Source organism: Trichosurus vulpecula, chromosome 6 (genome assembly GCF_011100635.1).
Source record: "Trichosurus vulpecula isolate mTriVul1 chromosome 6, mTriVul1.pri, whole genome shotgun sequence".
NCBI classification, from domain to species: Eukaryota; Metazoa; Chordata; class Mammalia; order Diprotodontia; family Phalangeridae; genus Trichosurus; species Trichosurus vulpecula.
Genome location: NC_050578.1, coordinates 157,884,005 through 157,910,050, shown reverse-complemented (window position 1 = coordinate 157,910,050; position 26,046 = coordinate 157,884,005). Strand labels below are relative to the sequence as shown.

The 26,046-nt window shown below is 38.7% G+C and overlaps 1 protein-coding gene across 2 annotated transcripts in view; it reads right to left on the bottom strand.

Moving 5' to 3' along the window:
• Nucleotides 1-26,046, bottom strand: part of USP46 (ubiquitin specific peptidase 46) — a 59,723-nt gene that overhangs the window by 8,562 nt on the left and 25,115 nt on the right. For both annotated transcript variants that reach the window (XM_036763448.1, XM_036763449.1), the window contains 3 exons: nt 21,013-21,242; nt 8,311-8,387; nt 1,394-1,477 (listed from right to left, as the gene is read on the bottom strand). In XM_036763448.1, coding sequence (XP_036619343.1) covers nt 1,394-1,477; nt 8,311-8,387; nt 21,013-21,242 — 391 coding nt within the window. The remainder of the gene's footprint in view (nt 1-1,393; nt 1,478-8,310; nt 8,388-21,012; nt 21,243-26,046) is intronic.

Sequence of the window (26,046 nt, the reverse complement as noted above, 5' to 3'; positions counted from 1 at the left end):
GATTTAGAGAACAGAGTAGTTATCTTCAGTTGGAAGAAATGGCTTGACAGAAGGTCATGTTAGAAAGACCTGCGGATTTTAGCTATGGGTTCAATAAAATTGAGTGTACAACATGGCAGCAGCCTCTCTAATTGTAGCAAGGCTCATCTTTTAACATCAGAGACAGACTCACTGGCCTTATACTCAAAGCCTGTCAGAACCCACCAGACCTGAGAGTCACCTCCAAGCCAGGAAGAGGGTTTCAGAGCAGGACTTTAATGACCTTACTCAGCATTTACAGATTGTATCCAGAATGAGAGATATGATAGTCTAATTGCTCAAACCACTTCTGGGTACCACATTTTTGCAAAATATGCCCAGAGAAAGGCAACTTAAAACTGTTTTGTAACCATGCTATATAAGGACTAGTGGAAGAAAATGGGGGTGGTAAAGCTGGGGAGAAGATTTGGTTAGGGGTGTGGGGTGGGATATGACAGTTATCTTCTAATGAAAAAGTACAGAAAAGGATTAAACATTCTAGAGGGTCCAAGAGTGGAAGTGTAAGACTAATGGCTAGTTGATACAGAGAAGCATATTTTGCCTCAACATAAGAAAGAATTGTCTAATTTCATAGCTTTTCAAAAATGGGACAGGATATTTTGTGAGCTAGAAAGGTTCCTATTACAAGAAAGGGTCAAAGAGAAATTTGACATTTCCATTTGTTGAGAATATTACAGAAGGGGTTTCTGTTTGCCTACCAATAGTGGGGAGATTCAGATTAACCTCTTTTCTTAATCCTTATTTCAAGACCTCAATCTCTGAAGGTTGAGCCAACCTTCTTCTCTATCCAAACCCCACCCAGGTGGGGCAACTATTGTGTTCTGCTCAGACTTGGGTGGGGATAAATTCTTTGAATAGATTGCCCAACGTTGGGAGTAACTTAAGAACTAAATGACATAATCAAAGGTCAGGTTCTGGCCCCTCATTGTAATATTCATTCTCTCATTAATTATTAACCAATCAGAGTTAATTGCCACCCTGGGGGACATCTGCTCTTCGAAGGGCATAAAAACTGTGAGCCTGCCACCATGACTGTCTTTGGTCTAAGGGAGAGACAGCCAAATTCCCATCCTTTTATTAAAATGCTGGCATTATGAATAAAATGACTAAATTACCTAGAAATTAAATCTCTCAAAGCTTTTTAAATGCCATATCTAGTTGCCCTCTCAAGTCACTTCCAAATCTGAAATTCTATAATCCCTGCCATCTACCACCTCCATGTCTAAGGCTGTGGATTCCCTGCCCCCTTCCCACTCTGCAACAACATTCCCACACCCCATCAGAAGAGGACCCACATCCCCTGCCTCTTAAGAACAAGGCCAACTTAGAAGGTGCACCTGAAGTTTCTACCCACCTTTTCTGGGCCTCCTGTTTACTGCAGCAAGTTTCACAGTAGTATTTCTGTTCACTACACAGTGTCTCAGTGTTACTGAAGTCTCTGTAGAGAAACATAATCTCATTTTTAAAAGGGACCAGGATATATTTTGTTTACTCGATCAAAGACATTTCCTCTGTCACACTGCAAAATCCTTTGTAGCGTACAAGATGATTTGTGATCTGAATGTAGAAAGAAAAGTAGAAGACTTTTGAAAAAAATAAAAAATTGAAAACTCTGACTTTCTTTCATTTGAAGGCTAGGGATAATGTCTATAGCATTATTACTTCCATTGTTTGGGCTATTATTTCACACACAAAAAGAAAATTTCAAACAAGGAACATTGAATGGATCACACAGCTACAACCTTAAATCCCCTAATGATTCAGAAAATTCCAGTGTTCAGCAGAGTGGACTTTTAATGGAAGATCAAACAGATACACAAGAATAATATTACTGTACTACTTGAAATACCTTCTTCAGGCTTCTCTTTTCAAAGCTCTTTAAAACAGTTCTTAAAACACTACTTGAGGGAATCGCTGGGAATACTATTTTTTGGCTATTGACAACAGTATTTAGCATCTTTAAGAAGATGCAGACAAACAAGGTGGTTTTGTTACATTTGTGCTAAAATTTTAATTTTTAAATTTAAATTTTTAATCTTTAATATATGTATATATACATATATGTGTATATATACACATATACATACATATATGTGTACATATACACATATGTAACAGAAATCTGCATATATCTCCTTTATTTTCTTCTTAGTATATTGAAATTTTTATGTTTGATAAGATCATAATAAAAATGAAAAACGTTTTTAGAGATGATGCTTCAATTTGTATGAATCAATGATACAGAAGTGAAGTGAGTCAAACCAGGGAAATATTACACATAATAATAATAATAACAATAATAAATAACATTTATAAAGTGCTTACTATGTGATAGGCACCATGCCAAACACTTCACCATCATCATCTCATTTGATCCTCAAAACCACCCTGGGAGGGAGATGCTATTACTATATTACCATTTTACAGATGAGGAACTGGAGGCAAAAAAAGGTGAGGTGTTTTTTTCAGTCACACAGCTTAGTAAGTGTCTGAGGCCAGATTTTACTCGGGTCTTCCTGACTCCAGACCCAGTGCTCTATCTACTACTCAGGCTGGTTGCCATGACTACAACAAATGGATAGAAAAACAAAGCTGAACACTGTAAAATTGTAATGATCAAGTTTGATCCCAGAGAAGAGACAAGAAAATGCACTTCCCTTCCCAACCTCCTCATTTCTCTGAAGGGTTGGAACACTACAGATGCAGAATATTGCATACTTTCAGACTCCACTGATGTACTGTGCAGCTTCTGCTGTCTTTTTCCTACTGCTCCCACCACCCCCTTCCTTTGTATTCCTTGTTTCAAGGGACAGGGTTTTAATTGTTTCTGGGTAGGGGAGTGGGGGAAAATATATATTTAGAAATACCACATGGATCCTTGCTCCTTGTACCCAGACCTCAGGTCATAACGTATTAATACCATTAGTAACAGTTCTGCTATATTCTAGTTTAAATAGGCTTTGGTGACCTAACGTAACCATTATTTAATGTAATGTTTTTATTGTAATAGGTGTGACAAGTCCAACATAGGACTAAAACTCATCTCCTAATTCCAAGTTTGGACTCTTTAATTAAGATCCTTTCTGTTTACTGAACACAGAACAGAGAACATATAATGCAAATAATGAACCTATTATGTAAGGCAATTAGCTATCAAGAGGTTTGTGGGATATGTTACTTTGTAGTCTGCAAAGTGACTGACTCAGAACCAGAAAGTCCTGGGTTCTAATACCACTTCTGACACGTCCCACCTCTATGACCACTTCACTTAATCTCTCTGAGTCTCAGTTTCCTCATCTGTAAAATGAGGCTGATAATACCTCAGTGGATTGTTCCGAAGCTCAAATGAATAACAGATGAAAATACTTCGCGAATGTTCTTTATAAATTTCAGTTATTTTTGAAAATTGTATAAGTAATCATTATTTGAAGGGTACAATTTATATGACAACAGCAATCTTGTAAAATTGAACAACTTTGAAAGACTTAAGAACTCTGATCCATGATTCCAGAGTGCTAATTATGAAGAGTGGTGGGAGGGAGAGAAAATGAATGCTTGTTAATTGAAAAAAAAAATAACCAAAAAATGCCAGAAGGAAACACAAACAAGTGAGACAGTTTTGAAAATGACATGTATAATTCATTATATATTTAAAAGGAAAGGCAAACTACAAGTAATAAAAGAGATACATTATTTCACATACAATCCTTTTTCTGTTGTGTGTCACTGAGTGGGCTTTGTCTTGTGTTCCTTGAGTCTATAATGATCACTTCTGGAACTATGAAACATGTTTTGCTTCTGTACCTCCCCCCTTCCTTCCCACCTCTCCCTGCCAATTTAGGTTTACTTGCCTGGCTAAACACCTGAGAAGAAGAAATGGACAGGGGGGTTTTTGTCTTTTTTTTTTTTTTAATGAATGAATGAATGAAGCCTATGTCAAGTAGTATAGAGTTCTTGGCTTCCCAATGAGTACTTCTGAAAGAATACTAGCTCTGAGGGTGACAGATCAGGAATAAAAAGCTCCTTACTCCTTAATGAAGAATGGTCTATGAAAGCATTGCTGAAATTTGCTCTCTTAAATACTTTGGAGATTAGAGGAGGTCTGACCTCTTGTACTTTTTTTTTTAATCAAACCAATTCTCAGTTCAGAAAAGGTATGGGCATGATGATAGGGAAAACCCTTCAAATTCCTTATATAAATGGGGTCTCAACAAACACAAATGGAAATAAAACACAAAATAGAAATGGAGAATCTGTCTCCCTGTCTAGTTTAAACCTAGTTTCTCCAAGTGGGGCAGCAACTATCAGGGAAGTTACAAAGAGTATGAAGAGTTCTGCAGTAAAATAATGGTAATATTATATGAAGGGTGAACTGGGAATTTCCAGGCTACTTCCCGACTCCTTCTGCTGAATGACCTTAGGAACAAAAATAAGAGATGGAGTGTTGGAAAGGGACTTTAGAGGTCATGCAGTCCATTTGCTTTATTTTGCTGCTGAGAGAGCAAAAGACCCCAAGAGATGCTTAGCCCAAGGTCACACAGGAAGTATGAAGCAGGAGATGAACCCATCTTCTGACTCCAGGGTCAGATTTTTCTAGTCTGATCACACTTTCTACTGACCACAATACTTTCTCCTGACCACATGACACTACCTCACATCTTTCCCTGGAGCCTAAGACTGGTTCTAAAACTGTTGAAGCTGTATAACTCTAGAGTGTCTGTACAGAGGCAGGTAGGTGGTTTTATTGTTAATGGGTAAAGACGGGACATAAGAAACACTTCCAAATTCCTGGGAGAGGGAGGAAAGTTGTGGAGAAAGGAAAGATTTCAGAGTCGATTCATTGTCCTGAAGCACCCCAGACAGATGGGAATCTGAGCTATTTTTAAAGGCATTCAGAAAAGATTCCACAGTAACCCACTTGAACATTTAGTAAGTTTTAACAATTCCAGATGTTACAACCCCTCTTCTCAAGCACAGCTGACCAACAGGGGGCACAGATACATTTTGCAAGAACAAAGTGGAAGAATGTACAAGAGTCACGTTTCTCTGATTACAGTCTTCTCTCTAGTAGTCCTGTTAAGGACGAAATCCTAACAATTTAGAGCTATGTGCCCCAAAGCACTAAACTGTGACCCAGCAATACTTCTACTAGGTCAGTGCTCTAAGGAAATCAAGGGGAAAGGAAAGGGACTGTTCCTAAATACAAGGATGTTTACAGCAGCTTGTTTCACTGTTGTTATAGCAAAGAACTGGAAACTAAGGGGGTGTTTATCAATTGGAGAATGGCTGAACAAACTATGATATGTGAATATAAGGGAATATTCTATTATTGTGCTCTAGGAAATGAGGAAAGAGAGAGCTCAGAGAAACCCAGGAAGACTTATATGAACTGATGCTGAATTAAGGGAGTATAACTTGGAGAACAATTTTTACAATAATAAAATCGTAAAGAAAACCAACTTTGAAAGATTTAACAACTGATGCAATGATCAACTATGAACAACTAAGGCTGGAGCACACACTGATGACCAAATATGCTACCAGTCTCCTCAGAAGGAGGCAATGGGCTGAAAGTGCAGAATGCGAAATACATTTTTGGATAAGGGCAATATAGGATTCTGTTTTGTTTAACTATTAATATTTGTTACAAGGGTTTTGTTATGTGCTTTATTTTTCAAAAGAAGGGTGGAAGAGAGCTAGTGATAGTTGCCAAAAAAAAAAAAGAAAAAGAAAAGATCACTGAATCATTTTTAAAACTATACAAGAACCAAGAGACCAATTTATAAAATCACGATCATGTAAAAACAAACTCTGAAAAACTTAAGAAACTCTGACCAATGAATGAAATGACTAATCATGCTTCCAAAGGATTTTCGAAGAACTATGCTGCCTGCTTCCTGACAGAGAGGGAATGGATTCACAATGCAGAATGAAACATACATTCTGGAACATGACCAATTCTGGAATTTGTTTTGCCTGCCTGTGCATATTTGTTACAAGAGTTTTTTCGCTTTTCTTTTTTTTTTCCCAGTGGGAGAGTTGGTGTGAGAGAGAAATAAATGCTAATTAATAAGAAAAAACAAAATTTAACAAATAGAATATACAGAGAACAGATGGAATGCCAGTAAGAAATACAGACAAGAAGAAAACAGAAAGATGGCCAGAAGGAAATACAGATAAGCAGGCCATCTCTGAAAGTGACATGCTGAATTTATTTTATATTTAAAAGGAATAGTAATCTTTAAGATGCATATATAATCCTCTTTTTCTGTTTACTTTTACTAAATAAACTCTGTTTATTTAGTTCAGATTTTTTTTTAAATCACAAAGCCTTACTTAAAGAGTTATAGAATTGGCTGCTGCTGCTATGCCCCACCCCCTTCCAAACAAATTCCAATTGAGGAGTAAAGTGCAGTTGACAGAATCTTTCTTTCCTGGTCATCAGCTCCTCCTATTACCAAACCTTCCCCCAGTCAGTCCCCTGGTGATCCCATCAAGTGTAATACTCCTTTACTGGGCATTCAAGACCTTCCAATCTTCTGGTCTAGCTTTATCCCACAGTATTCCCTTCATAGTTTGTGACACAGCAAAACTGGTAGTCTTACCATTCTCTGTTTTTGTCCCAATCTACCAAATTCCCATAACTTTGCTCATTAGGTTCCCTTTGTAGATCAGTGAGTCAGTCAATAAGCACTTATTAAATGTCTACTATAGTTCCCCACCAGGTTCATATGTTGGAGTTGCTCCCCTCTTTCAAAGCCCAACTCGGGAGCCCCTGCTCCTCCATGAAGCCTTCTTGATGCCCTCACCAGAAAGTGGTCTATCCAATATGACATTTTTTATAGCCTATGAGTTCTTTCCTTAGGACTTAGCACATTTTGCCTGATACCAGTTACTTGTATAGGAGACTTAGTCGCCATCTTAGATTGACAACTCTTGTGAAGGCAGGATCTGAGTTATTTCACCAAACTCTCTATTTCCTGATCTCATTTGGGTCTCTTTCATCACTATGCCTTTGCTCACAGTCTTCTATCCCTGAAATGGGCTCTCCATCCATCCTCACGTGGTGAATTCCCTCCCTTCCCAACTCAGGTGCTACATTCTCCTCTACAGAGCCTTCCCAGCCCATCCTCCAGCACCCCCATCCCCACCCCAAGAGTAAGCTCTCCTTGCTATGTCTCAGAGCACTTCACCCAGATCTCCTCTCTGCATTCCTCTCATATTTATGTACATCTTGTCCCCCTCAGAATATTAGATCCTTGGTGGGAGGTGGGTGGGGGGGGCGGAGAGGAGAAGGAGGAAGAGGCAAGAAAGAAGGAAAGAAGAAAGGAAAAGAAAAAAGAAAGACAAAAGTAACATGGAAGAGCTTACTTTAAAAAAAAATTCATGGGATTGCACTGCAAGCGATCCCTTTCTATTGACTGCCTTATCTGTTTGTATGTTTGTCCCTGTCTATCTCCCAACCCTGTTCCCAACTTACTCTAGACTTTAAAACCATGTCCCTTCTCCTGGAGGCTTTTCTCAGCCCCTGGAATAACCAACCACCCCCTTATGCAGCTCATCCTGGTATATCTCTCCACAATGTCTCCCTTGCCTTCTCTCACTGGGGAGTTCTTCTTGGAATAGAGAGGCCCAGGCCCAGTCTGCCTTCATTCCACTTCCAGCCCAATTCCTGACTTTATCTGGCCTTCAAAACCATGCCCCTCCCCTGCGCAGGTACCTTCATTTGTTCCCTCCCAGCTTTTCACTTGACTATTACGTGAAGTCTTCCCTCATTAGAATGTAGGTTCCTTGAGGGTGAGGACTTTTTTTGTTTGTAATTTTATCCCCAGCACTTAGCACAGTGTCTGACACAAAGATCTAAAATTCTTCCTTTATCCCTTTCCTTTTCTCCTTCCTTTCCTTCCCTTGCTTTCCTTCCTTCCACAAAACCAATATATTTACACAATTGCAATTAAAATAAGCAAAAGGCATACATCTTATACTTAAGGAATTAACAGAATATCAAACATTTAAAACTTTAAAAAAAATTTCTAGTGTATACTCTTGCTTTTGCTTTCTACAGATCTTCCCTTTCAATGCCTACTCTTATTTACTTTCAATCCACTCCAGGAGGGATGGAAGTCAATGAAATGACAAATTTGAGAAGAGCTGGGCAGAAATATTTCCTGAACAATGGGAGGAAATCTTTCGGCTTTTTTTTTTAAATTTGTGTATCACTAAATTAACCCAAAAGGTATAAACAGGGACATGACATAGTCCATTATTTACCTTAGACAGTGTGTGATTGATGTGTTCTGTTCCACATCAACAGAAAGGTCAAGAAAATCTTCATCTTTGCTACTAACCTGTAGAAAGAAAAAAATCATATTAGGTCCAAGGCTATATAATGGCTAAGCTTTTCAATAGTCAAGTTTTACTTGCAATTATCCACACTGTAACTACCAAAATCACCACTAATAAGTCTTAAAGGATTTAAAATTGAAGTTTGGAATGAAAAAAAAAATCCCCCTAGATAAATCTCAAATTGTCCTTTCACTACACAGTTTAAACCTCTGGTGCAGAATTTATAACTACAAATTTCTTTCTAGATCCTTTTGCTTTCCCTGTTCATGTTCACACGGAGGTGAGAGAAAAGCACTAAAATGACAGAGAAACAAGCAGTCAGTAGGATGGATAAAACGAAGAACAAGGGGCTTAGAGATACCTCCCCCCCCAGCAATTCTTTTGAATTCAACATTAGGTGCCTACTATGTAGTAGGTACTGGGAATATAAAGATGAAAATGAGAGTGTCTATTCTCAAGATACTTAGGATGTGCTATGGAAATTACTACAAAGAAGAACACAGACAATTATAGAGGCAGCTTGCTGTGATGGATAGATGGTGGTGGAGTCAGTAACATATGAAACAAAATCCTTTCTCAGACAGTTAAAAGATGTGGAAGCTTGGAGAAGCCCCTTCACTGCCCTGCACCTCAGTATCCTCATCTGTAAAACTGTAATAATACCTCACAGAGTTGTTCTAAGGATCAAATGATATAACTATGCAAAGTGTTTTACAAGCCTTATTATATAAATTTCAGTTGTTTATTTTTATTATCATAGAAGCATCTTCTGTCACTCCTTGAGACCTAGCTCCCTGCTGTTAACACTGCATATCTGGCCACCCTTTCTAGTGCTGATTAAAAATAGGTGTTTTAACTATGATGTCTTTTGAATCAGATTTCAAACTACATTACAAAGCAGGAATAATCAAAACAATCCAGTGCTAGCTAAGAAACAGAGGGGTGGATCGGTGGAATAGACTAGGTACACAATACACAACAGTAAATGACCATAGAAATGTAGCACTTGATAAACCCAAAGATCCAAGTTTTGGGGGCAAAAACTCACCATTAGACAAAAATTGCTGGGAAAACTGAAAAGCAGTTTGGCAGAAAATAGGTAAAGACTAGTATCTCCCACCATATGCCAAAATAAAATCAAAGTGGATACATGATTTAGACATGAAGAGTGATTTCATAAGTAAAACAGGAGAGTATGGAAAAGTTACCTGTCGGATCTATGGATAAGGGAAGAGTTTATGACCAAACAAGACATAGAAAGGATCAAGAAAAGTAAAAAATGGATAATTTTAATTACATGAAATTAAAAAGGATTTGCACAAACAAAATTAATACAGTCAAAATTAGAAGGAAAACAGACAAAAAATGTACAGTAAGTTTCTCTGATAAAGGTTTCATGTATCAAATGAAGGACTGAGCCAAATTTATAAAAATATGAGCCATTCCCCAATTAATAAAGTGTCAAAGGATAGGAACAGGCAGTTTTCAGAAGACAAAACTAAAGCTATAAATTGTCACATGAAAAAATGCTCTAAATCACAATTGAATAGAGAAATGCAATTTAAAACTCTGAGATACTACTTCACACCTATCGGAATGATTAAGATGACAGAAAAGAAAATGACAAATGCTAGAGGGGATGTAGAAAAACAGAGACTTGAATGCGCAGTTGCTGGAGTTGTGAACTGATCCGACCATTCTAGAAAATAATTTGAAACTACTCCCAAAGGACTATAAAACTGCTTTGGTCCATCACTACAACTACTAGGTCCATAATCCAAAGAGATTAAAGGAAAAGAGATAAAAGGGAAAAGGACCTATCTATACAAAAACATTTATAGCAGCTCTTATTGCAGTAGCAAAAAATTGGACATTGAGGGGATATTCATCAATTGGGGAATAGCTGAACAAGTCGTAGCATTTGATTGGGATGGAATACTATTACGCTATGAGAAATGATGAGGAGGACGGTTTCAGAAAAATCTAGGAAGTCAGCAGAACCAAGAGAACACTGTATACAATAAGAGCAGTATTGTAAAGATGATCAACTGTGAAAGACTTAGCTACTCTGATCAATGCAATGATCCAAGACAGTTCCAAAGGACCCATGATGAAAAATGCTATCTACCTCCAGAAAGAGAACTGATGAACTCTTTGGTGCAGACTGAAGCATTTTTTTTCACTTTATTTTCCTTGGGATTTTTTTTCCTATTACAACATGGCTAATATGAAAATATGTTTTAATATGTAGTTGATGTCATATTGCTTGCCTTCTCAATGGGAGAGTAGCAGGAGGGAAGGAGAGAATTTGGAACTCCAAATTTTTAAAAATTAATATTAAAAATTTTCATTGTAATTGGGAAATATTTAATGAAATAAATAAAAATATATTTATGGGTTTTTAAAAATGTCTTTTGACTGGCTGCACTTTTATTCACACCGTTAGACTCACTGGTCATGCTGGGGAAGTCAGAATGCTCCTCTCCCCCCATTATCACATCTAGACAATCCCTCTATCACCATTGCTCAATCCAAATGTGCCATACAAACAATATTCTGGTTGCTGTTACCTACCAATCCCCAGAATATTCTCCTTCCTTAATGAGTTGAATGTTTGGCTCCACCTCAACTGCTACCTTCTTACTACGGGACTCCAAAGTACACAGATTATTGTTGATGTTTAGTCATTTTTAGTTGTGTCTGACTCTTTGTGACCCCTTTTGGGCTCTTCTTGACACAGATACTGGAGTGGTTTGCCATTTCCTTCTCCAGGTCATTTTACAGATGAGGAAACTGAGGTAAACAGGGTTACGTAACTTGCCTGGGGTTACACAGCTAGTAAATGTCTAAAGCCAGATTTGAACTCAGGAAGGTAAGTCTTTCTGACTCCAGACCTGGCACTCTATCTACTGCGCCACCTAGTTGTTTCCTAACTTTCCAATATATGTCACTTATTATTATTATTATGGCATCTTCTTGCACTCACTATCCCTAGCTCTCTCCCGTTGATTCTGCATCCCTAGTTACCCTTTCCAGCACTGATTGCACTTCAATTCATTACCCTCTCACTTTACTCATTTCCCAAGAGTTAATTGTCCATTCCACCTCATCTACACAGACAGGAATATACTTGGCTTTGCAAGTGTTCTAGTTCCATAATTGTGAAATTCACAATTCCCTTATTTAATCATACTCTTTTATTATTCTATGTTTCCTTGCTCCTTACAACCCCTAATCCTGTTCTTCGCCCTCACTGTGACCTCCAATCCATCTATGCTTTATCTTTCTCAGACCATTACTCTACATTTGCTCTACTTTCTTCCCTTCCCTGTCTTGACACTGGGCAAGTCATTTCAACTATATACTATCCCTAGAATTCATGACCCAACATAGAGAGGATTACAAAATGCAAAATGGATAATTTTGATCATATTAAATTAAAAAGTTTTTGTACAAATAAAGTCAATGCAACAAAGATTAGAAGGGAAGCAGAAAACTGGGAAAAAATCTTTACAACCAGTGTCTCTGATTAAGGCCTCATATCTAAAATATACAGGGAACTGAACCAAATTTATAGGAATACAAGTCATTTCCCAATTGAGAAATAGTCAAAGGATATGAACAGGCAGTTTTCAGAGGAAGAAATTAAAGATATCTATAGTCATATGAAAAAATGTTCTAAATCACTATTGATTAGAAAAATGCAAATCAAAACAACTCTTAGGTACCACATCTCTCTTGTCAGATTGGCTAAAATGACAAAACAGAAAAATGATAAATGTTGGAGAGGATGTGGGAAAATTGGAACATTGTTACATTGCTGGTGGAGTTGTGAACTGATCCAGCCATTCTGAAGAGCAATTTGGAACCATGCCCAAAGGACTATAAAAATGTGCTTACCCTTTGACCCAGCAATACCACTTCTAGGGCTGATTCCCCAAAGAGATCACACAAGTGGGAAATGGACCAGTATGTGCAAATATATTTATAGCAGCTGTTTTTGTGGTGGCAAAGAATTGGAAATCAAGGGGATGCCCATTAATTGGGGAATGGCTAAACAAATTGTGGTATATGAATGTAATGGAATACTATTGTGCCATAAGAAATGAGGAGCAGAAGGACTTCATTACGACCTGAAAAGACTTATATGAACTGATGCTGAGTGAGGGGAGCAGACCAGGAGATCATTATACACAATTACAGCCACACAATATCTGTAAGGACTAACTTTGACAGACATGGCTCTTCTCATCAATACAAGGTTCAAAGACAGCTCCAAAACACTCATGATGGAAAAACCTATAAACATCCAGAGAAAGAATTATGGAGTCTGAATGCAGATTGAGGCAAACTTTCTGCTCTCTTTTTTTCTTCTTTTTTGGTTTTGTTTCTTCTTTCTCATGATTTATTCCATTGGATGTAATTCTTCTTTACAACTGGACTATTATGTAAATAAGTTCAATGTGAAGGTATATGTAGACCCTACATTGGATTACATGCTGTCTTGCGGGGGAGGAGAGGAAGGGAGAGAAAATGTGGAACGCAAAGACTTGTGGAACTGAGTGTTGTAAACTAAAAATAAAAAATAAATTTATTTAAAAAAACAAAAAATTATATACTATCTCTTACACTCAAATTGCTTGGCCCCTTGGCCTAGAGCCAATCAGGCTTTGCCAAAACCTAAACTTGGATTACTCTGCAAATACACTGCCTTCATTCAGGCTGCTAAAAGTGACTGGAAAAAAACCAAGATCCATATTGACTGTGTCCAGTACAAAATCATGTTATGTAATCTCACCTGGGCCCTCACTGAAGCAAGATAATCCTTTCACACTTCCCTAACTGACTGGCTGTCTTACCTCAGAAGTTTCATCAAAGGTCCTCAGGCTTCACACTTCACCAAAAAACACTGAAGTCATGCACCAGGAGTTCTGGTTTCCTTCCTCCTCATCTTACACCATTCAGATATCTTCCTCCACTGTCTCCTCCTTTACCCATCTCACAGGAAAAGGGAGCCCTTCTTTTTGCCAAGGCAAGCCCCTGTAATGGACCTTTTGTCTTGCTCCATCCTGTCTTCTCCAACAGACTGGCCTCTTTAGCATCCTCAGTCCCTCATTAATCTTTAACTCCTATCTACCTGCTGCTTCCCTGCTACCTACAAATATGCTCATGTTTTCCATCTATGCCTTCATTCTGAAAAAAACAAAAAACCCTTACTTGATCCAACCACCCCCACTAGCTATTATTCTATATCTTTCCTCACGTTCTTGGCTAAATTCCTTGAGAAAACCATCTAAATACATTATCTCCACTTCCTCTCCTCTTACTTTATTCTAAACTCTCTGTAATCAGCCTACCGGCTTCAGCATTTAACAGAAATTGTTCTATCCAAAGTTAGCAATGACCCCTTACTTGCCAAATCTAATAGCCTTTCTCTTAATGAGGTCCTTCTGGACCTCTCTGTGGCCTTTGACTCTGTCAACACCCTCTTCCTTTGGATAGTCTCACTTCTTTAGCTTTTCATGACAGTGATCCATAGGCTTTTCTCCAATCTATCTATACGCTCCTTATCAATCTCCTTTGCTGTCTCCAGGTCAGACCCATTAACCATAGACATCTCTTAAGGGCTGTCCTCTTCTCCCTCTATGCTATCTTGTCTGGTGATCTCATCTGTTCCCATGGGGTCAATGATCATTGAGCCCAATTCTATTCAGATCACTTCCAAACCTGTATATTATATATATATAAATATATATATACATATATATATATGTAGATATGTATATATATGTGTATATATATGTGTGTGTGTGTGTATACATATATGTATATATGTATACACACACACACACACACACACACACATCCAGCCTTAAGCTCTGGTCTCATATCACCAACTGCCTCTTAGACATCTCAAACTGATGTCCCACAGGCATCTCAAAACTCACATCAAGTCCAAAAGAGAGCTCATTAGCTTTCCCCTAAAACGTTTCTACCATCGAAATTCCCCTATTACTGTCAACCAGGCTTACAACCTCAATGTCATCCTCCACACCTTGCTTGAGCTCACTCCACATATCTAACCTGTCTTGTTTCTACCTTTACAACACCTCTGATATTCACCCCTTTCTTTCACTCACACAACTGCCAGCCTGGTGCAGGCCTTCATAACCTTATACCTGGACTACCACAACCTTCTGGGTTCTCTCCCTGCCTCAAGTTTTTACCCAGCCCAGTCCATCCTCTAGTTGGTCGCACAAGTGAGCTTCCTAAAGTCTAAGCATGTCAACTCAATAAACTGTAGTGACTCTTTCCTCTCTCTCCCTCTCTCCCTTTCTCTCTCTTTCATTTTTTCTTCCTTCTTTCCTTTCTTTTTTCTTTCCTTTCTTCTCTACTCTTCGCATGCCTTATTCCCCTTCACATACTTTACAGTCTTGCTACACTTACCCCACTTTATTAAAATGCCTCCCTTAAAAGACACTGATAACAGGCCTTTGGAGTGATTGAATCAATGGTGGCAGCAGCTGCTTCCAGACAGTAAGGGCCCACACACAGTAAGGGCCTTGGACAACTAGTCCAAGGGGTCCCTTTGCTGGCACTGGGTGCAGTACTTGTGCATTACCTGGACTTGGATCCAGGTCACAGTCCCAGGGTGAAGAGGAGCACTAACATACCAGATCTTATAGCTGTAGGAAAGCAAGGATCTTGGACACAGTTCCAGGGCAGAAAAGAGGCTTGTGAACATGTTACAAGTATCACCAAATACAAAACTTAAGAGAAGCATAAAAAGGTAAACAGGTAAGAGAAATCATAAGGAATTCAATAAGGTTAAAGGGGGAGGTAGAATGGAGTTGGAGGAGTTGGGATTGGCTCAAAGAAGGAATGGCATATACACTCAGTTAGGCATAGAAATCTATCTTACCCTACAGAAAAGTAGAAGGGGAAGGGAAGAAAAGGATGGGGTGCTGATAAAAGGGAAGGCAGATTGGGGGATGCAGTAGCCAGAAATAAAATACTTTTGAGGATGTACATGGTAACAAGGGAGAGAGAGTAGGATAAAGAGGGAAAATAGGATGGAGGAAAATACACAGTTATCATAACTGAAAAAAAATTTACAGCAAGTATCTCTGATAAAAGCCTCATTTCTCAAATATATAGAGAACTGAATCAAATTTATAAAAATAAAAGCCACTGTCCAAATGATAAATGGTCAAAGAATATGAACAAGCAGTTTTCAAAGTGATGAAACTTATCAACAGTCATATAAAAATGCTCTAAATCACCATCAATTAGAGGAATACAAACTAAAACAACTTTGAGGTACCACCCCACACCTATCAGATTGTCTAATGTGACAGAAAAGGAAAATGACAAGTTTTGGATGGGATGTGGAGAAACTGAGACACTAATACACTGTTAGTGGAGATGTGAACTGAATTAACCATTCTATATAGCAAATATGCCCAAGGGGCTATAAAAATGTGCCTGCCCTTTTGACACAGAGATATCACTACTAGGTCTGTATCACAAAAAGATAAAAAATAAAGAGGAAAAGGACGCAGGTACACAAAAATATTTATAGTAGTTCTTTTTACAGTAGTAAAGAATTGGACATTGAGGGGATGCCCATCAATTAGGGAATGACTGACCAAGCTGTGGTATGATTGTGATGGAATACTACTGTGCTATAAGAAATGACGAACAGGATGATTTCAGAAAAACCTGGAAAGACTTACATTAACTGATGCAGAGTGAAGTAAGCAGAACCAGGAGAATGTTGTACACAGTAACAGTAATACTGTGTGATGATCAGCTGCAGATGACTTAGCTATTCCCAACAATACAATGACCCAAGACATTTCCTAAGGACTTATGATAAAAAATGCTGTCCATCTCCAGAGAAAGAACTAGAGTCTGAATGCAGATCAAAGCTTTCTTCATTTTTCTTGGTTTTTGTTTTTTGGTCTGTGTTTTCTTTCACAACATAATTAATATAGAAATGCTTTGCATGACTGCACATGTACATCTTATGTCAAACTGCTTACCTTCTCAATGAGGGGAAGGGAGGGAAGGAGGGAGAGAATTGGAAACTCAAAAGTTTTAAGAAACAAATGTTAAAAATTGTCTTTTTGTGTGTAATTGGGGGAAAAACAAAATATTACTTTTTTTAAAAGACACTGATTACCTGCTAACGACTAAATCCCTGAGGCTTTTCCTCAGTCCTCATCCTCTGATCTCTCTGAAGAAAACAGCTGGCTATTCCCTCCTTTTGGTTACTCACACATCACTCTAAGCTTCAGAGCCATGACACTCTCTACTGGTTTTCTTCCTGCGTCTTTAGTTGTACCTCCTTTGTCTTAATTACTACCCTCTTTTCCTCAGTTCAATAATGGAGATGTTCCCCAGGAGTTAGTTCTTGGTCCCCTTTTTTCTCCAAATCTCTCCCTCAGGAATCTTATTTATTTCTATAGATTCAGCTGCCTCCTTCTATGCAGATGATGCCCAAATGTATACGTCCTGAATCTCTCAGTTTCTACAAGTCATCTCTACCTGGATGTCCTCCACTCACCATCTCGAACTTAAAATATTCAAAACCAGGATTATTATCTTTTCCCAAACTCATGCTTCCTTCTCATGAGATGAAAATATTGTCTCCAAGGAAACTTTCAAGCCCAAGAAATGCTAGGAATATTATTTAAAAAAAAAAAGTTCTTGTTCTTTTTTCTTCAGTGAATCACAGAATTATAAAGTTCCTAAAAGAGGATGTTTTCCAGATTCCTCATTTTCCAGATGAGGAATGAATGAGAGTGGTTAATGACGTGCCCAAGATTGTATATGGAGTAAATAGCAGAGTCAGGATTCAAACTCGGATCTTTCCCCTCCACCTGTCTAGCTTCAGAGCATGTATCTCTTATTAGTTTCAATTAGTACCTCAGGCAGCTAGGTGGTGCAGCAGATAAAGCATTGGGCTTGGAATCAGAAGACTGAGTTCAAATATGGCTTCAGATACTTACTAACTTTAGGCAAGTCACTTAACCCTGTCTGCCTCAGTTTCTTCACCTGTAAAATGAGCCGGAGAAGAAAATGGCAAACCACTCCAGTGTCTCTGCCAAGAAAGTCTCAAATAGGGTCACAAAGAGTCAGAAACAACTGAACAACAAAAGTACTAACTTAGTTCTAACAGCAGAGACCACAGGCACACACGCCATTTATTAAAAAATAAAACTTCCCACTAAAACCTCATTCTGTTCTTGTCTAAATTTTATTAAGTCCAAATTAAAAATCTGCTTTCATTCAATAGTTCTCTAGTTTTAAGTTCCTCAATTCTACATCAAATCATACAGCTGCAGAGAGATCAGTAGAGATTCGTAACTGGGAGGAAATGGGACAAGTCTGCAGCCATTGCTATTTGCATAAGAGAAAAGGGGCTTATAGGTAGAGGCCAAAGCCTCTTTCTTGCTACAGTACTACTCACTTTTCCACTAGCTCCTTCTTCACTTGAGGAAGCAGAGTCCCAGGCATATTCTAATGACCAAAAACTAAAATGCGTTTCTCACCCTCAGTTAAAAGACAGACGAACTAAGAGACTCAGAGGAGACCTCGGTAGAAACCAACAGAGCACAGAAGAATCAAACAGAAGAATTCAAGGAGAAGACTTGATTTTGAGCTAGGCTTCTGTCTCTTCTAGTACAGCCTGGATGAAGGGAAGAGCTCCAATTCTATTGCTTGAGAACTGGAGATGAGACTTCATGGTCATTGGTTGAGAATGCAACATGGTCCTCCCTTCAGGAAAGAAGATTATTCATCAAGTGGCTGGGATGACAGGTTGTTCTGAGGATATTACCTCAGTTTTGAACCAAAGCTAAGATAGAAGAGGAAGCTGAAAAAGCAGGTCAAATTTGTTGCCTTCTTTTTAGCAAGACCAAAGAGCAGAAGCCCACTGAGGAGAGGTTTATTAAAGCATACTTCCCCATCCCCCACCCTCACCTGAAGAGAACAGCTGGGGCAGAGACACGACACCACCAGGGAGCCGGGATCATTCATCAGGGAGCACCTGAGACACAACACCTGGCAGGTAGCCACGGAGAGCAATGCTTGGGGGTGGGGGAAGTGAGGGAGGTTTGAGCAGAAAGCAGCACAGTGAGATCAGTAGAAGATCATGGCAGCCTTGCAGTATCAGAAGCATGAGTTACCCTTCCCACGCCCCATGCATATTGTCCTAGGCACACATATTTCCTGTGTATATTCCCCTTGATGAGTGAACCCTGGATGTCTTTGTTCCCCCTACGTGGATGTCCCACATATGATGCCTATGAAGGTCTGCTCTTCCCACTGAGAATGATTACATTTGTGGGAGAGTGAGTTCAAAATGTATTGTGGGGGAAGGGAAATGTTCTATTGTTACTGTTACTGTACTCCTATCAATTAAATCTGGTTAACTGGTAAAAGTGGGCCTAATAAGCTACAGTTTGGACAAGATTCTGGCCACAAAATATCTAGAACAAGGGTGGGAAACCTGCAGCCTTGAGGCCACATGTGGCTTTCTAGGTCCTCAAGTACAGCCTTTTGACGGAATGCCCTAGAGGGCCACAAGGTCGCAGGTTCCCCACCCCTCACCTAGAACCTGTTATAGCTAAAGGGAGGCCCATGAGTGTTAGGTCCCTGGGTATTAAAGGTTATATTAGAGTTGGAAAGGCAGGTAGGTAGTGAAGTGGACAGAACACGGGGCTTGGAATCAGGAAGACTCATCTGCCTGAGTTCAAATCTGGCCTCAGACATTTACTAAATGCGTGACTGCACAAGTCACTTAGCCTTATTTGTCTCTATTTCCTCATCTGCAAAATGAGCCAGAGAAGTAGATGGCAAACCACTCCAGGATCTTTCACAAAGAGTCAGACAATGACTGAAAAACTACTGAACAGAGCTGAAAGGGACGTTAGAGAACAGCTATATCCAAATCCCTCATTTTATAGGTGATGAAGTAAAGGCACAAAATGAGTTACTCAATGTTACTTCACTAAGTGTCAGAGATGGAACTAGAACCCAGGTTCTGCCTCCTCTCCTGATCCTGTGCTCTTTCCACCACACTCCCTGATTCCTTCAGGGTAGATAAAACTTATCTACATAATCAGCACTGACAATTCCATATTAAGGTACAGAGAAGAAAAGCATGAATGACAATAAGGTGGTCCCAAACACCTACAAAAAGTTAAGTTCTAAGGAAACTGTAGACAAACCTGCCCCTAAAGACCAGGAACTAAATAAAGCAGTAACTTCTGAAACAACCTTCTTACTGTATTGGGATGAATTCACATGAAGAGCCCTGGGAACAATAGGTGTGGCAAAACTAGTTGGCACTCCAGCTGACCTTGGAGGCAAGAGGACAAAATTCAAAAAGAAAGAAAGCATGTATATTATGATTCAATAGATCTAGAAAATGGAAGGAAGGAAGCCAAAGAGGAACCAATGTAAAACTGAGGGCAAATTCCCAGCTTTGCAATTCTGAAGTAACTTTACCAAGGTTAACTGGAAAATGGTCTCTCCATGGCACTTGTGAATGGAGATGAAAACCAGCCCTGTCTCTACAAATCCTTCTGTTGACATTTGTGCAGCAAGTATGGGCAACATTCCCAACTGACTTCCAAAGAGTGAGAACCAGAAAAACAACATTGTTTTCCAGAACCTGAGGCTGAAAGCTGTTTCTCCACAATTACAAGAAACATAGAGTTCTTTTTATCATGTGGACAGCTCTCCAGGGGCTAATCTACTCGGCACAGTCTCCTGCAGTTTGGTCCCACTGGGAGATTTCACAAATGCAGTGGAGTGGGAAGGGGAATTAGAGGCTCAGAGAAATGTCTTATCAACAGCACATACAATCTTATAGCTTCCTATTTCAATTAACTGTCCTTGTTATCTAGATGCTAAACTCAGTTGTTTCTACAATGATGAATGAGTAAATTTACTGAAAACACAACATAAATTTTCAAAATGCACAATCTTTTATGATCATTATGTTACATTTTTGACAAAGCTTCTCAAACTATTCTTAAGGAAAAGAGGCAAGGGGCAAAATGATAGATGAGTTAGATGGATTCAGAACTATACGAATGGATAAGACTCAAAGAGTAAGTCATTGATGCTTTTCTACCATCTTAGAAGGAAGTCTCTAGTACAGCGCCCCAGGGATCTGGTGCTTTGTCATTTGCATTTCAACATTTTTATTAATGACTCAGATAAACATAGAAATGGTATGTTATCGAATTTGCAGGTGACCAGGTGGGAAAAATACCTAGCATACTGAATAATTTTAACAAAAGCAGTAAAAACTGTTTAATTCTGTTGAATAAGCATTTATATTTTGTAGAGATATAAGCTCCTCAAGGGTAGAGATCAAACTTTGTCTTTGAGTTCCCCATATATGCACGTGTGGATACATCTAAACATACATCCTGCATATACATTCAATTTGACATTTGGACAGTTTGATGTTCTCTTAGAACAATGCCTCATCTATAGTAGGCTTTGGGATATTTCTGCTGCTATTTAAGGAATGACCATGCATATAAAATGTATATATACACACACACACACACAATTTTCAAAACGAAAAAGAATTCTAAAGCTTACAGTTTCACAGTTCAAGCATCGAGTTTCATTGGTCAGCGTTCCCTGAAAGATTTCATGTACCCAGGTGAGTTCTGGTTTATTGTTCTCCACAGGCTCATTCATGTTACCATTTTTTAACTTCCCATTTTGCTTTTCCTGCTTTTTCTCCTCCTGCAGGATGTCTGCAATAGTGTTTAGCAAATAATTTAAAAATTCATGGGCATCCTGCTGCATGTAGTTGTCAAAGAGATCTGGAAAAAAAAAAGAAATTCACTATATTGCTCTCCATTTCTCAGGAGGAAAAATATATATTTAAAATTAAGTACCATGCCTAAATGTTTATTTTAACAAGTATAAAATATTAGGACACTTATCTGTGTTATGCAGCTAGCTTTAAGAAAAATTCTTGACCATTACAATTTTATTTTCCAAGACCTAAGATCTCCATAGAGCTGCAATTGAATGATAAAGAAAATCTCCAAAATATAATGTATGATTTTTGCTTTAAATATGAATATTTCTTTAAAGTTCTGTTTCCTGATAAAACAAAGTTTGAATATTATATGACATAGGCTCATAGGTTGAGCACTGAAAAAGACCACTCACCCCTTTATTTTACATTTGAGGAAATTAAGGAAGAGAGGTGAAGTGACTTTCTCAGGATCACAGAACTAGTTAGTGTCTGGGGCAGGATTTAAATCTGGGGCTTCCTGACTTCATGTCCAGGAACCTATCCACTGTCCCTACTGCCTCAGGAAAAAAAAGGAAGTATCTATTATATTAATATGGCTTATTCAGCCTACTGTGAATTAGCTACAGTGAATTAAGGTCTCTCCTAAAGATTCCAGTGATCCAAAGCTAAAGGGTATTGAAACAGGACATAGAAAGAAATGAGAATTTCTCTTGTGTGTGAGAGGATTCCCTAGCTCCCTTCAACACTCAACTTAAATCTCCCTTTCTGTGTGCTCTCCCTGACCCAAGTCTCTCCTCCCTCCATTCCATCCTCCACTCAGCTGTCAAGAAGATCATCCTGAAGTACAGGTCTCATCATGTCATCCCCTTCTTCGAAAAGTCCCAGTGGCTCCCTTTTACCTCCAGGATCAAATATAAACTCCTGTGTTTGGCTTTTAAAGCCCTTCATAACATGTCCCCCCTTTTCTAGTCTTCTTACAACTTAGTCCACAGTCATACTCTCCAGTCCAGTGATACTGGCTCCCTTGTTGTTCCTCAAACATGACCCTCCATGTCCTAACTCCAGGCACTTTCACTGGCCATCCCTCATGCTGGAATTCTCTCCCTCCTTATCTCTCTCAACCTCCTGGCTTTCCTGCCTTCCTTCAATTCTCAGCTCAAATCCATTTTGGTCTCAGGCTACATCATTGTATTCATTACATACATTGCTGTCACTCCTGCTTACTTCAATTTGCTGTTATCACTTCATCCAAGTCTTCCCAAGTTTCTTGGAATTCTTCCTATTTGTCATTTTGTGACACAGTAAGTTAATAAGCATTTAGTAATTAAGTGTTTACTATGTGCCAGGCACCATGCTAACGTGGGTCAGGTAAGAGCAAGAAAGGAAATGGAGATGAATATTTGGGGAAGGGCAAAGGATTTGGGGGGGGGGTCACAGGATTTGTTGGCCTGGGGGGGGGATGATAAGCAGAGAAGATGGGAAAAGATCTTGTACTATGGTACTAATGTTTGATTACTGGACACCATAAAAATGAAGAATGAAACAAAATTGTGCAAACCAATTGGGACTAATCAATTTTTGACAGAATCATGTAATTAGTTCCTAAATTTGAGGACAGATTCCTAGAACCAAAGCAAAGTTGTTACATTCTGAATTTAACTTTTGTATAGCATGTACATCTGATGAAGCATACGAGGCTGACCCTGGCATATACATAACCAACATTACATTACAGGCATAGTAATGTAATTTACTGTATTTACACGTAATTTACATGTAGTTTACTGCATTCAATATTGTTTCAATCAGCTAGCATTTATTAAGCAGCTACTACATGTGCCAGGCACTCTAGTAGGCTCTAGGGAAACAAATCTAAAATTAAATAATCCAAGAAGTTTACATTGTATAAAGGGAGACAACAGATAAAAATATAGATAGACAATATATAAACTACAAGGTAAGTAAGGAAGAAGAGAAATAGGAGTTGGGGGGTGGGGAGCAGGGGGTAGAACCAGGAAAGGCTTCATGTAAAGGCAGTGCTCAAGCTGTGTCCGGAAGGAAGAGAGGGATCCTGAGTCAGAGCTGATGGGGACTTCAATTTAAGCATGGGGAAAGATAGCCAGTACGAAGACATGTAGATGGGAGATGGAGTGTCATTCAAGAACAGAGATAAGTCTAGACCACTAAAGAAGGGGAAAGGAGGAACTGTGTAATGAGGCTGAAAAGAATTGGGGCCAGAAAAGGCTTTAAAAGTCAAACACAGTAGCTTATACGTGATCCTAGAGGCAACACACAAACACTAGAGTTTACTCAGTAGGGAAGTAACATGGTTAGATTGATATTTAAGGAAAATCACTTTGGCAACTATATGAAGGGAGGAAGGAAGGGAGAGAATTAAGGGAGGGAGACCATTTTAGATATGACTATCAGGAATGTGCTGGTAAATGTTTAACAACTGGCTCTCCAAAAATTTCCAGAGTTTTAAGCTTAATTTGCATTATTAATATTTTCTGCATCACTTTCTTAAGTCAACCAACAAAACAATAAATCAAGCCCTGATCTATAGCATTTGCCAATTTCCGAAGCATAAATGCTTACAGCAAAAATTTAATAATCAATTCTTACACATAGGTACACCCCTGGCTTCAGCACACCCCTGATTCTCAGTGGTCTAGACAAAATTCATATAAGATCCAGATAAGGTTTCATGTACAATCTTCTTTTTGTATTCAGATGTGTGTGTATAGACATACATACAAATGCACACACACATATACATATATACACATACATATGGAAATTTTGTTAAGCTCATTATAAAACATGATTTAAAAAAAATCTAGGTGAGAGGTGATGAGGAACTGAATTAAAGTGTGTGAGTAGAGAGGAGACAGACATAAGAGATGTAGAAATGAAATGGCAAGGGTCTAGCTTTATAGGATGAGGGAGAATTAAGGATAATATCAAGATTATGAAACTGGGAGGCTAGAAAAATGATGGTTATCTTTAACAAAAAGTAAGGAAGTTTGAAGGGGGGATGGTGGTGGAAAAATAAATTCTATTTTGGACACACTGCATTTGAAATGCCTACAGGACATCCAGTTTGAAATGTCCAATAGGAAGCTTATGATAAAAAGCTAAACCATCATTAATACTTATAAGCAATCTTCACTATAAAGGAATGAGAATCTGTCATATTGTCATCTGAGTCACTGTCCATTTTTAACATTTATCCCAATGTTCCAGGGGGTCTTACTGCTTCCTCTAAGGTCAGTTCATATAACAACGAGCTTTTGCTAAACTGAATAGTACTAGAGGACAAGATATGCCTGAACATAGATCAAACAACTGCTTTACTCAAAAATTTTAACTTATTCTCCAAACAGTTTTTCATCCCATGTAGTTCTTCTCTTCCAAGGAAAAAAATTAAACCAGAAAAAGAAACCAGGGCAGCAGCAAGTCATCTGAACACACAACACAGTGTTTTTCACATTGATATTCTTCAATTGGATCAGACAATCTAATTAAAAAGAACTGTTTTTTAAAGCACTACTTAGTATGAGATAATATTCATTTACTGTAATTACTTATGACAAGCGTACAAGATAGTATAAATTTGTTTAAATAATGGATCAAAGTGTTTCTTTCAATTGGTGTTCTATTTAGAAGGATGCCTGGGGCAAGTATCTCTCTTACCCAACCCTGGATATGATCCTATAAGATTTTGGGGGGGGAGGGGGGAGGGGATTGTCCCCAAACAAGAACCACAAAATTTTTAGAGTAGAAAGGGCTCTCTGCAACCATCAAGTCTAACCTCTAACTGAAAAAGAATCTCCATGACATTATATCCACCCTCCACTTCAAGACCTCCAATGAAGGGGAATCTTCCACCTCCTGAAGCAGCCCACTACACTTGGAGATTGCTCTAAGTATTAGAAGTTTCTTCTTTCCCCTCCTTTTCATTCCTCTACAAGCTCCACTCTGGACTTCCTCTTCCATGCCCATCCTAAACTCCCTCAAACCCTGGTATCCACACACTGGAAGTACCAAGCTCTATCCTTTGGCCTGCTCTCTCTGTCTGATCAGACGGCTTCTCCTTGGAGGGCACTCATGCCAGCCAACATCTCATTACACCCTAGGCTGCACTCCTTACATCCTCTACACAGCACCTATGCCACATACTTTAGTGTGTCTCCCCCACCCCCACCACCCCAACACACCTTTCCAGCTTCCTTTTATTCCTTTTGTCTTCTCCCATTAGAACGTAGGTTCCTTGAAGGCACAAACTATCTTTATTTCTGCTTGTGTTTGTATTCCTAGTGTTTAACACAGTGCCTGGCACATAGTAAGTGCTAATAAATACTTGTTGATTGACTTTCATCAAAGCCTAAAACTGCCTCTTGGCATCTTCTGCCCATTGGTTCTGCTTCTTCTCACTCAGACCAAACAGAACACATTGAATCCCCCTGAGAGATCATTCTAAAACTGAGGTGTTTAGCCTATTTTGGTGCCACAGACTCTTTTCACAGAAGCAAATGGACCCCTTCTCAGAAAAAAAACTTTTTATTTAAGTGCAAAATTAACTACAAAGAAAACCAATTTTTTTAAATATAACTATAGACACAATACCAAAAAAAGTTCATAGACCTTCCTGTTAAAATGAGATTATAAATTTTGCCCTGATATAGGAACCATACCTCCATTAAAAGCCCATTTTGAAACCTCTCTGATATAAAGAGACATACCTCACTCCTCAAAGGTTATATCAGCAGAAAACAATCTCTAAAAGGGTCCATCAAGCTAAAAGAGGATTTGGATATAGGCCCAATAATGATATTGTCTGTGGCTAGACAGATTCAGCA